At 36.1% G+C, this 12,216-nt stretch overlaps 1 protein-coding gene across 1 annotated transcript; it reads right to left on the bottom strand.

Annotated features, from left to right (window-relative positions):
* Window positions 1–2,721: 2,721 nt before the first annotated feature.
* On the bottom strand, window positions 2,722–11,003 carry LOC108671670 (nucleolin). Its single transcript, XM_018159241.2, has 3 exons — window positions 10,944–11,003; window positions 4,709–4,863; window positions 2,722–4,423 (listed from the first exon to the last, which is right to left on the bottom strand). Exons 1-3 carry the CDS (start codon window positions 10,947–10,949, stop codon window positions 3,916–3,918), a joined length of 669 nt encoding a protein of 222 aa, XP_018014730.1. The 5' UTR covers window positions 10,950–11,003; the 3' UTR covers window positions 2,722–3,915.
* Window positions 11,004–12,216: the final 1,213 nt, after the last annotated feature.

Genomic DNA, 12,216 nt, shown 5'->3' on the forward strand with positions numbered 1-12,216 from the left:
AAGACCTGCGGATTTCATTATCTGATATTGCGCCCAAGTGATTCTACCTTCTCTAAGACTGACAGGCGACACAAGTACTTTCCGTCAATGACATTAACAATGTAACGAGACGCTCGCCTATACTTTCAAAAAAAGTTAAGAGATCGTAAGTTCATGAGCCAATCATTGACGGCCTTTCAAGCAAAATCCACCAATCATAGACAAGAAAATAGAGCGTAAGTACTTGCGTTCACTTAGCGAGTTTTGAAAGCATGTGTGAAAGTTTTCATCAAAATGTTTGTTATCGTGTGAGGGGTTGTCGGTAAATTTTTAATGTAATTTTTTAGCATGTTTCCCAATCCAATTTTCGCATCGAATGTTATTGAGATAATTTTCATGTTAGCCTGCACTGAAATTTGCACAAATGCATGTTTCAACTAAAATTCTATTAAAATAATGCGTTGGCTTTACAAGCAGCGGTACTTAAACATACTCGAAACTTTGAAATTTTCACTTCCGTTGAACGAGTTAACTGCCCATGATCGTCAAAATTCTTAAGCCTGATTAAACTATTCAGGCCATCAAGAAGCTTGGAGTTGCATGACTTGATTCTCAGATATTATTAATAATGGGAAGGTATTCTGGATTCATCAGTGAACAAAAATGACAGCTATCGCAAGGAGTCTATAGGTTATATGGAAGACTTTATCGTGAAATTAGGCAGAGATTATAAGACCACACGGTTCTGTGACCTTATCTGAAACTGAAATCCGTTCACGCCAATTTCACTTAATTAAATATCTTATAACTTCATTTATATTTTTTTCTATTTTTCACAGAATTTCACAGGGACAGGTAATATAACAACAGTTAATCAGAATAAATGAATAAAATACCTATTTTCTTCGAGTTTTACTAATTCTGCTCCAATGAGTAAAATTCTACTCAAGCTGTCGCAATTTAATGAATATAATATAATGAATTAAAATGAAATGATGTAATAAGAATGAATGTAAGAAATGTAATAAGATGAAAATTTTATTTCAAACATTTTACTTCTCATAATGAGTCACTCAAAAAATTTAAATTCTTAAACATACATAAATTTCTCGGACGATGGTGTTCAAAAACAAGGATTAGTGTAATTTATTTGTCGATCACACTGTGTTAAATGTCATATAAATAATTATTATACTTATTCACGTCCCACGATATCATGTGTTCCTGTAGGTTATATGTTTTTATGAACTTTGTTAACTTTGCGAGAATGTCAAAGGGTAACTTGATCGATGCGGTCAAGGAGGTTTATTATTGTTAGATATTATTATTTATCAATAATTTGGGCAATCTTAAGTAGAGACTTAAATATAATCCGATGAATTTGCTGGAAGATTCAGGCTTATCTACGATAGTAAATTCTATTTATGAAAAATTCTTTTGGGATTTAAAATAATTCGGATCGATTAGAAAGAGCTGAATGCGATTATTTAATAACAATGTGATATATTAAGTAAATAACCCTAATTTCAAAGTTTTCAAAAACATCGGTAATGAATGACTGCATCATTTATGAATTTTAGCGGAAGCAATCAATTGTCGTACTGAAATATTACAGTCAGACGCCATACATGAAAAAGTTCAATTTGAACAGCATGTAAAATTTTTACTTTATTTTTGTTTAACCGAAGAAAACTTTTACCGCAAGCTCTCCTAATCATGGTCTTCATAAAAAAATATTTTTAAAATATGTTTTTCGAGTCGAGTATAACAAATTAAGATATTATTGTTTGCAATTTTGTAACCTTAGTTAGCAGGACCTTTTTCAACCTTAGTGTTCGGTACAATAAGGGAAAGAAAAATAAAAATTCGTTGTAACGTCGAAAATTAATAGTACGTTACTCAAACAGGGCTGTTGCATGTTAAATTGCACACTGGTCAATTAAACAGAAGTCTCCAAGCAACTCAAACTGCGTAAATTCTCAAACATATCTCATCATCCCCTATAAGAAGATGATAATTGACGGGTCTCGATGCCAATACTGTGCTTGATGGAATCAGGAAACTTCACTCAACAAAAACTAAATGACCCTAGAGGGAAAAAAAGTGGTGCAGTATGATTGGAGTGAATGTCACAGATGCGCAAGCAAATGGATTAGGAATTTAGAGGCAAAGAAGAGCCAATTTAAAATAATCACTTTATTTTCATTGTTCAGTGTTTTCTGTTGCTTTTAAAATTATTATACTTGGTTACCTTGCTATTTAACCAACCAGATGATATTAGCACTTTCAAAAGAAAAATTAACTTATCACTTGAATTCAATGGGAAATAAATGGTATCAAATCAGAACTATGATATGATATTGTAGCAACATCCCGCCTGACTTCTTGAATCAAACCACCTAAGAAACAGTTCATTCTGGTGTTAAATTTGTCATAGCTGTTTTGTACCTTGTAGTCATCCAATAAACTTCTCCTACACCTTCAGTCGTATCTTAGCCTTTCCTTAACCTTGGTGTACGTGTACTTAATTAATTTTAATCTTGGAAGTTCCGACTTTCTACCTCCGGAACTTCTACAATACCATTTATAACAGAACTATGTAACGGTTTTCAAATTGTGATGCACAGCGTTTTCATCCTTTTAATTTTTTGTGGGCGGAGTGGGATGCGGTGATGTTATTAATAGAAAATTTCTATTTTAAAACACATACTCGTATGTAGTGAGGCGGGCACTGAAACGATGTTAACTTTGAAATAAATAATTTATTTTCATTCAAAACACATAGAACACAATCTACGATATCTACACGAACACACACACACATATTTCCAGTTGGTCAGCAAGAGCATGAGGACTTGATTGCTGTAACAACAACGAGTTATTTATCTTAAGATTATATATATACACGAAACTGAAGAAAATCCCCTCATGAGCAGGGAAATTCGATAGCCTCTAACTCACAAGTTATAGCAACAAATCGACTTCCCTTACCGATCGTTCACTGGAAATAAGTGATACTTAAGCGAATAAATTGCTGGCACAGTAATTAAATAAATCGAGGAAGAGAATTGAAAAGATAAAAGAGAAAAAATAGAATGAATGAAAATAAGAAGTATCTGAAATTTTTGGGAAAAATCAGGATTGCTCATTATTAGCCTGATTACATTTAGTTCATAAAACAATTATTTGGTTGATAAGCATATTTTTAATTGTTTACCGGAGATATTCGCATTATGCCAAAATCTTCCCAACAACAATTCTGGTAGGTCATCCGATGATGAAGATAATACTGCGAAATATTAGATCATAAGATAATTTTTCTTGCATATGAATAATGGTTGAATCAAACATATATGCGAAATAAATAATAGAAGAGATGTCAGAAACAGTCATATCCAAGGCATGATCATTCAGACAGAAAAATAAGCCTCCTTAAAATTAATCGTTTTCGAACACAAATCGATCGATATTCTCATTCAATTTTTCGTTCGTTCTACTGCTATTCGTTCGCTCGAGAAAAGAACCATGACGATGAATGAAGGCGCTACGAGTGGTTTCGAAATCTAAACTTTTAAAATTAAAACGCAATAATCCTTGCCTACTTAGATTCTGCGGCGCTTATGACTTTGTTGCACAAGGCGGCAGCGTCTTGTGCTTGTGAATCTTTTTATTTTTTGTATCGCTGGTAACTTCATGGAGCCATTCGTTGCTACATAACGACTTTTGTTATGGCTTTCAGAACTCACATTAAAAAAATGCCAATTAAAATAAAAACTAAATAAATGGTATGCGTTGGTTGAAGAGTTACTTTCTATCTAAGACTAACTCTGAAGTCAGTGGTTTTGATTATTCTGATATTTTCCAATATTGATGAAAAATTGATGTATTATTTTAATCTAGAGTCTCATAGGTGAGATTGTTAAGTTTGATCGCAATTTATGACTGCCTTCTGTACTGGCTAGGAGCTCTGAAGAATGAAGGTACAGTTCGAACAACTGGTCGAGAAACTGGACTTTCAACACGACGCCTTCCGAATCCTCGACTTCCACCTCGGACGTTCACTTCTGGAACTTGTTTCACTTCTTCCTCTTCATCATCATCGTCATCATCTTCTTCTGAAGATTCCTCATTGTCGTCATCATTTTCGTCTGATTCCTCTGATGATTCTTCGTCGTCATCTTCTTCTGAGTCTTCACCTGAACCTGCTAATTCCAATTGTTTTTCGTAAGCATCGAAGAAAGCCGCCCGAGCTGCCTTCACGTCGTCGGTTTCCTCGGGAGCCTCGGGCAGAGCGTCGCCCTCCACCTTGAAGCCTTCGTCGTTTGCTTGATATTTAAATTCGTATTCATCGCCTTCGGGAGCTACGAATGCGTAGGTGCCTGACACCTCGCCTGAGTCTGTGCGCTCTTCGAAGCGGGCGCTGTCACCCACGTTGTACTCCAGTCTGCAGGGAATTTGAAATTTTACATATAGTAATAATAACAGCTAAACGAAGTTCATGAATATTCTTATATCGTTTTAATTTAATTGATGGTGACCATTTAAAACTAGGCAAAGTCATCTATTGATACCAAATGCTGCGTTGATTGCTCAAAACGGTCCCAATATTTGAATCAACAATAAATTTCTGGTTTAAACATGGATTTGTATTGGATTATTAATTTTCAATATAGAAATCGTTATCACAAATTAATAGAACATAGCACGAAATATAAACATTCATATTGACCTATAGGCGTCGTTCTTCCTGTAGAAGTCGTTGACGAATCCCTTGTAGCTCCTGAGCAGCTGCGTTGGCTTGAGTTTGCCCTCCCGCGCGCCGAAGTCAGCAGGCACGGCAAAGCAAGCTGCCACCAAACACACCAGCGTCGACGCTCTCACGAACTGCACAGCAGAGAAAGAAACAGCTCTTTTAGGGTACGCACACAGTGAAAGCAGATTTGCCGGCGCGGGCAACCTGCTCCAACTGCCACAAGAATGAACATAGGTTAATAATGTAAGTGTTCACAGTGAAAACCTGTACGAATAGGCTTCTGTATTCTATGGTTTCAGGCGCCAGCCTGAGCAGGTAACCAGCACGCTGGCAACCTGCTTTCACTGTGTGCGTACCCTTAGGGCGGGGTAGTTGTTTTCAGCGCAATGACAACCCACCAGGATAAGTATTTGTATGGAGAGGAAATGTTTCTACATTTATTGCTTTTAGGCGAGATGGGAAATTCGCTAGTAATGTCTTTGTGAGATTCCGAGAACTCAGGAAGATTCAACGTCTAATTTGACTTATTCCCTTGCCGTGACAATCTACATTATTGATATAATTTTCTTTTTATTTATAACTTTTATTGTTGATGCCGTTCATGAAATTCTTGGCGTTCACGATGTCCAAGTTGGATTTCGTCTTGAGCACGCGCTTCAATTGGTCGTGTCGATGGCGATACAAAAATAGTATCTAGATTATTATCTCAGTAATTTGGGCATGGCTGTTGTCAGCCCATTATGATGAATGTCGGACCCGTGTAAGGAAGCAGGGCGGTCTGTTCTACAGCACAATAGCAATCGCCCTGGGTCAAGACTGCATAGAGTGGAGCTGTGTTCACTCGTGATGCAGGGGATATTATTTCATTCTTTAGCTCATGGAACTGATTAGTTGTTGAATTATGTCAAATTATTATTGTATCATGTACTCAAGAATATTAGTTTTTATAAGGGCCTCTTCAACTCTGGATTGTCTTCATAATTCAATTGTTTTCATCTGCTTTAAAACATGACAGGCCTCCCGAATAATTTTTACTTATAACCGTGCTCACTAATATTGTAATGCTCAAATTGTATGTAATAAAGCTAGTGTGAGTGGTAGCACAAGTACATATTGGCATGAACTATGAAAACTTTTACTTAGACTCGTTGCTAAATCTCCACCAAAGTATTTTTAGTGACATATTTGACAGCTTAATCATTGTTATGCAAAGTTTTGACCGAGTGAAATTTCGTTGACTGCAACAAATTTGCCCTCCGGTTTTGGTTGATTTTGTTTGTGAGAAGCAGCTGCGGATACCAGCTGTTACCTTGAATTACTGATACCATTGATACCCAGGCGTTAAGTAAGAATGAGCAGCATTCATTTCGTTATCGTGGTGCGACTTTAAGATGTTGAGGTATTAATGCACGAGCAGTTGAATTTCCACAACTGTTAGTTACGAGATTTCAAGTTTTTAATTTCAGTAAATAAAAGATTACATATGAATATGCAGTACACAATTTCAGTCCGACACAACATTAATAATTTTTCGACGCGACATGATTTGAGTACATTAAGTATTAATAAGTGGCAATAATGCAAGATTCTAACTTATATTCATGAGTTGCGAGTCATAGAAAAACGGTTTCAGTTCTACGTGGAGTAAACTTTATTGAACTCTAATAGTAGGACGACTCTCTATTTTTTAGGACTCTATTAAGTAGGAAATTATTTGAAAAAAATGTGATCACAGTAATAATTGGGATTACGATGTGAAGTTGTTATCTTCAACGTTTATTGAAGAAATTGGAGACTAATTTATGAGCTTCATCATTTGTTTGCTCGAATGACAAGACCCTCCAGCGGTGTTACAACAAGCTTACGATATTTTACGTAATTTTTATGTGATCGAGCCTCAATATCAGGAGCCATTGAGGTGTCGGTCGGTCAGGCAAGAATATTATTGAAGGAAGTTGACCGAGACGCGCGTGCTGCCTGCCTCCCAGCAAGGTTAACTTTCATTGCAGGGTTGGGCCCAGGCACAAAAAATTTCCGCACTAGATTTTTTTAATTGCACATACAAATTCTTTTGTGTTTGAATGATAAACGAAGAGCGTAGGCTAAGCTGAAATGAGTCATTATATTCAAAAGTCACTATTGAGCCCGTTACAGAGTGAATGAGTAATAAAATTGGATTCCAAAAAATAGATTGAATCACAAGACTATAATTAAAACACCTTCAGTCCAGGAGTAAACAGAAATAAGCCAGGATTAAACTAAGCCATGGCTTATTAAAAAATAAAAGAAGATTTTTTGTTGCCTTATGGTCGAGTGTGCATATCAACGCCCGAAAATAGCAACACTTGCTACGCAAGAGCTGTGCTTGAAAGCGAGCGCAGGTCTGTCGTCAAGAGGTTGAGCGACCCGCAACCTCGCTAAGCATTACTGCCGCAAACACTGCAAAGTTCTTGCATCGATCGCAGCTGATTATATAGTTACAAATATTCAAAAAGCTTGCTCGGAAGTAGTAAAAAAAAAACTCGAAGTGAAGGTTCAGGAGGAAACATATAGGCCTGGGAAAATGATAAGAAACAGTTTAGTGCAGTATGGTTAAACAAAGTAGTATTTTCATTACAATACCCAGAGACCAACATTCTATAGAAAATTCAGAAGGTACATTTCAATACAATGAGTATAATTAAAATTGAAACCCTACCAAATATCCAAGAGAGTGTCAGGTACGCATGATAGCCATGATATGAGCTGCTCGGCCTCACTATTCAGAAGTGCTCTCGATTAAAATACCGCCCTCACTTTTCAGAAGTGCTCACGATTAAAATACCGCCCTCCCTATTCAGAAGTGCTCTCGATTAAAATACCGCGCTCACTATTCAGAAGTGCTCTCGATTAAAATACCGCGCTCACTTTTCAGAAGTGCTCTCGATTAAAATACCGCCCTCACTATTTAGAAGTGCTCTCGATTAAAATACCGCCCTCACTTTTCAGAAGTGCTCTCGATTAAAATACCGCCATGCCTGTAGCCTGACCCATGGATGTGAGGAATAGGTCATAGGACTCAAGTGCAGTCACAACTCCTGCTGAGCAGGGCCTATACTTTCAAAAAAATTAAGAGATCGTAAGTTCATCGGCCAATCATTGACGGCCTTTCTAGCAAAATCCACCAATCATAGACAAGAAAATAGAGCGTAAGTACTTACGTTCACTTAGCGAATTTTGAAAGTATGGCCCCTGTTGTGGCACAAACTTACGAGGTTTGACCCGTAAAAACAGAGTCAGGTTAGTGGCTCCCTGATCCTACCCTACGTGACCTCGTCTTAGATACAAAAGCAATTCAGTGTCAAGGACAACCTCTGCGTTAGCTTTGAGTATGGTTTGTCTCGATTAAGTTATATTAAACGTTGAGACTACTTTCCATTTTGAATTAATGATTTGTCATCTCACTGTTACTGATTAACAGCTTTGATAGTTGTGAAACGAAACGAGTAATGTATTAGCGTTGCACTATGTTAAGCGAAAACACAGCAAATTCGAGTATATTTTTTAAGTATTTTCGAGACGATTTTTAGGTTTAGGGTGCGTTCGATGCATTCAAGATATCAAAAAATGCTATTCAACCTATCAACAGAAAAATTCAGTATGCAGGTTGCAGATGCATACAAAATTTTGATGGGTTACGCATTTCTCATTATTTTCTCGACAGAATGTGAATTCTGTTCTTTTTAACTTTGGAATGAAAAATATTTTAAACAATTCTAAGGCTTTTGTTATTAACCAATCGTTAATAACGTGAGATCAAATTAATTACTAAGTAAAGAAATCGTAATTTTTCGCTGAGAAAAATAATGGATATTATATTTTTCGGCAGTGTTAAGAAATTAACAGCGAATTAAAATGAGATAAATGATCCTTGATTCTTCATATTGATACTAAAAAAATAAGTTTTAAACGCTGAAACAGTAAAAATGTTTTTGAATTGCCTCATATATAATAACTAATTATAGGCTACCAAGGAATCAGAGTTCTTTGTAGCTTCAGAGATGAACTGAACTACATCACGTCTAAGAATATCAGATGCGTGCACTCCTCAATTTTCATTTCGCTTCTGAAAAATAAACGACTTGCACTGAAACTCAGGCCAGATAACAGCCATGCGTGCGGGCATCAGTTCTTACGTTATCTGTATCATCACATCATAGTTGAAACAGTGTTAGTCGGCTTTTTTTTCCCACTTGACCTGTAAATTCAAGATCAGATTTTTTAGATTGAGTCAAGGTCGAAGCTTACTATTTTGCCCTGAAAATTGTAGTTAATATTCAGTGTTGATTTCCTTTGTTTCACTGGCCTATGAAATAGAACGCGTTTGGGCCTCTAATATAGAGCATGAAATTTCAAAATTTCATGCCACGGTTACGTGGAATTTTTCATCGCAACTAATGATCATTCGGTAAAAAAGTTTGCAAGTTCCTAGCTTGAATTGATCGCGAAGATAAACAGACCGCCTTCGACGTGAATATCGACCAGATCTGCTCGTAACTTAGCCATAGCATTGAGACACATCATTACATAAGGCCTCTATTGCAAGCATCACATTGTTGCGTTCTTTGCGATCTTGGGTTAACTTAGACTACGAGTTAAACAGAGCGGAGCGAAAAGTTGCTTGACTGCTACATCGATACGTCGGTAACAGCATACGTGACAAGAGAATAGTATTATATAGGTCATGTTAATTGCTAGAGCCTCATTCATGAAATTTATACTTGAGAGGATCACTAATTTATGTTTCACGGCTAAAAGTTTAGAAATTATTTCGAGAAGGGATTTGAGAGTTATTGAAGTCATCCTAAGGTTGAGCAAATGCTTAGAGATGCCAGCTCCAATTTTGTTTTACGTACTTGCTTCTGTAATACCCGAGTATTAGACATAAACGCACGGTCAGGCTTTCAAATAAGCTTTCAGTGAAAGAATTACAATTTGTAACACTGTTATAATTTGTATACCGGCTCCCGTTTTATAACCATGCAATTTAGTGGTAGTGGCTCGAGCGCACGCCATAACAATAAATATAAATAGTATGGCCACCACGCCTTGCTCACGACGCGACGGGAGACCCATTTCGTTTTTGTTCTGATTCTTTTCCTTGACATTTAGCGTGAGTCTTTTCAGAAGAGGTCCATTCAATATATACATATACATCGCTATGTATGTCTGCAGGGGCCCCAACGTGCCCGATCTCTCCAATTAAATTAATTGCTTGGCCAATCCGATGAAAGTTTCGGCTCATAATGGCATTAGTAGTGGGTTGCAACGCTTTGCAGATTGTTATATGGATCTGAGGGTTGACTGCTGTAATGCTCGCTATGGCACAGCAAGGATCGTTGAAGGAAATTTTTCCACTGACCCCACTTGCCCTCAGGAATTTAGTCCTGCTGGCAGTTTCACGAAGCGATAATCCTTTGAGTTTTCCATGAATGTTGAAAAGCTAATTGACAGATAATTTGTGTATCAAATGAAAATTATCTTAAATTATGTAATAATGTAGAAATAGAGCTTGACGAATACCTGTGCGTGCAGATTCATAGAATTTTAATCGAATTTCAGTTTAAATTTAATTTCGTGTTAAATTTGTACAGCAGGCTAAATTCAAATAAAAAATAAAATTAAATTTCGAATTTCTTAAACACGATAAATGTCTTTTAAAATATTGTGAAAGATAATCAAAATATGTTTCTTTATTACAAATTTGCAATTACCAGCAAATAATTCAATCTTTTTAATGCAAAAAGTAGCAGGTCTCTTCTCGATCACTCGCTATAAAGACTTGAGTTATGTTCTCGTCAATTAGCCGTGTTATGGCCGTAAGTTCAAATTGTTGAAAGTTAACATAGTACAAGAATTTATCATGGTACAAGAAAGAGTAGAATTCATAGTACAATAATTTTAAAGTAGTTTACATAGTACAAGAATTTATCCAGCTTAAAAAAATTGTTTATATAATCACTAAGAAGATAATTCACTGATCGCAGCATTCATCACAAATTTGGCAACTCACTCTCATTCTAAACAATCATTTTATTCAGCACGACAGCACTCGACAAGCGGCACTGCAAAATTAACAGCGAAAATTTCCTTAGCTCGCCCGTTAAAAAAAAATCTGTTAGCCCAAACTCTTGCACGAACAAATATATAACAATTGTAATTCGTGAATTACCTTCATGACTGAAAATTTTGTAGCTATGGTTGTCTAGGACTCCCGAAAGAGAGAAGGGTAGGTAAGCGACTGACCGCTGAGGGCACTTGTGCCTCTTATATAGGGCGCACCCAGGCCACGCCCTCCCTTGGGCACTGGCACTGAACTTGGCGCGCTAGTTTATTTGAATTTGAAATATAATTAAATCCGTTATTGGGATTGGTATCATTATTAGTTTAGTTTAAACCCCGGTTTAATTTTGTCCCAGCACTAATGTTTTCTTGGCTGGAATTTAACATTAATTAATAATTAAAGAAACATATAACTTAGTATTGAATTCGAAGTATAATTAAATCCGTTATTGGGATTACTATCATTATTAATTTAAACCCCGGTTTAATATTGTCTCTTTTGTCCCAGCACTAAGGTTTTCTTGGCGGGAATTTAACATTAATTAATAATTAAAGAACCATATAATTTAGTTATCCAGTTGCTGCTGGAACGCGTAGTCCCGCAACGTGCGCCTCACGGGCTCCAGGTTTCCTCATTTGATAGGCCTAAGGTCGGGAGCTCTAAAGGTGATTTAAGGTTATTTTTCCTAAACAAAAACTACTAAAATATAATTAGCTATAAATATAAGATTTGTGTTGAGAAGGAAACCATAAAGATAGGATAAAATTGCTATCTTTGATGAAGTGTACGTTGGATGTTATTAACTAATTTCAAATCGAAGAAAATAGAATGAAGTCTTTATATCACACTGCGCTTATTTCAAATCCATTTATTTCAAACCTTTATGTTCATCATTTCACATGCAAATATTTATTTTGTTTCTTTTATAATAAATTACTCAATGATAGTTTCAAAATATTTTAATAAAAAATATATATATTTTAATAAAACAATGATAGTTTCAAAATATTTTAATAATTTAAAAATACATCTTTCAATGTATATATGTATAGGTTTACCATACGAATTTATAGGTTCACCACATATATGTAAAAGAAACTTGAGGTGTAATCGTGAAAAACCTTTGATCAGGAAAATACCGAAACTCAATTGTTAAATTTTTAATTGGGCCTTTTCCCTTCTGCCGCTTCATGACAGCAGCACGAGACTTAGGTTAGAGCGCGCTTATATCATAGGAACTTTATAACACAAGTGCTAATTAGCGAAACGATGCTAATGAACCACCCTGTATGGTTATATCCATATATGGAGAACATCATTGAGATAAGAGTTATGTATTATGACCCGCTGGCCTTACTGCATGTTTTTCGGGTGGCGACGA

Source organism: Hyalella azteca, unplaced genomic scaffold (genome assembly GCF_000764305.2).
Source record: "Hyalella azteca isolate HAZT.00-mixed unplaced genomic scaffold, Hazt_2.0.2 contig5174, whole genome shotgun sequence".
Taxonomy (NCBI): domain Eukaryota; kingdom Metazoa; phylum Arthropoda; class Malacostraca; order Amphipoda; family Hyalellidae; genus Hyalella; species Hyalella azteca.

Bases quoted from the DNA above. Each gene is read 5' to 3' on its own strand.
- LOC108671670 (XM_018159241.2), bottom strand. The intron at 4,424-4,708 runs GTCAATATGAAT...AATTCCCTGCAG, and splicing joins AGGAAGAACGACGCCTATAG to ACTGGAGTACAACGTGGGTG.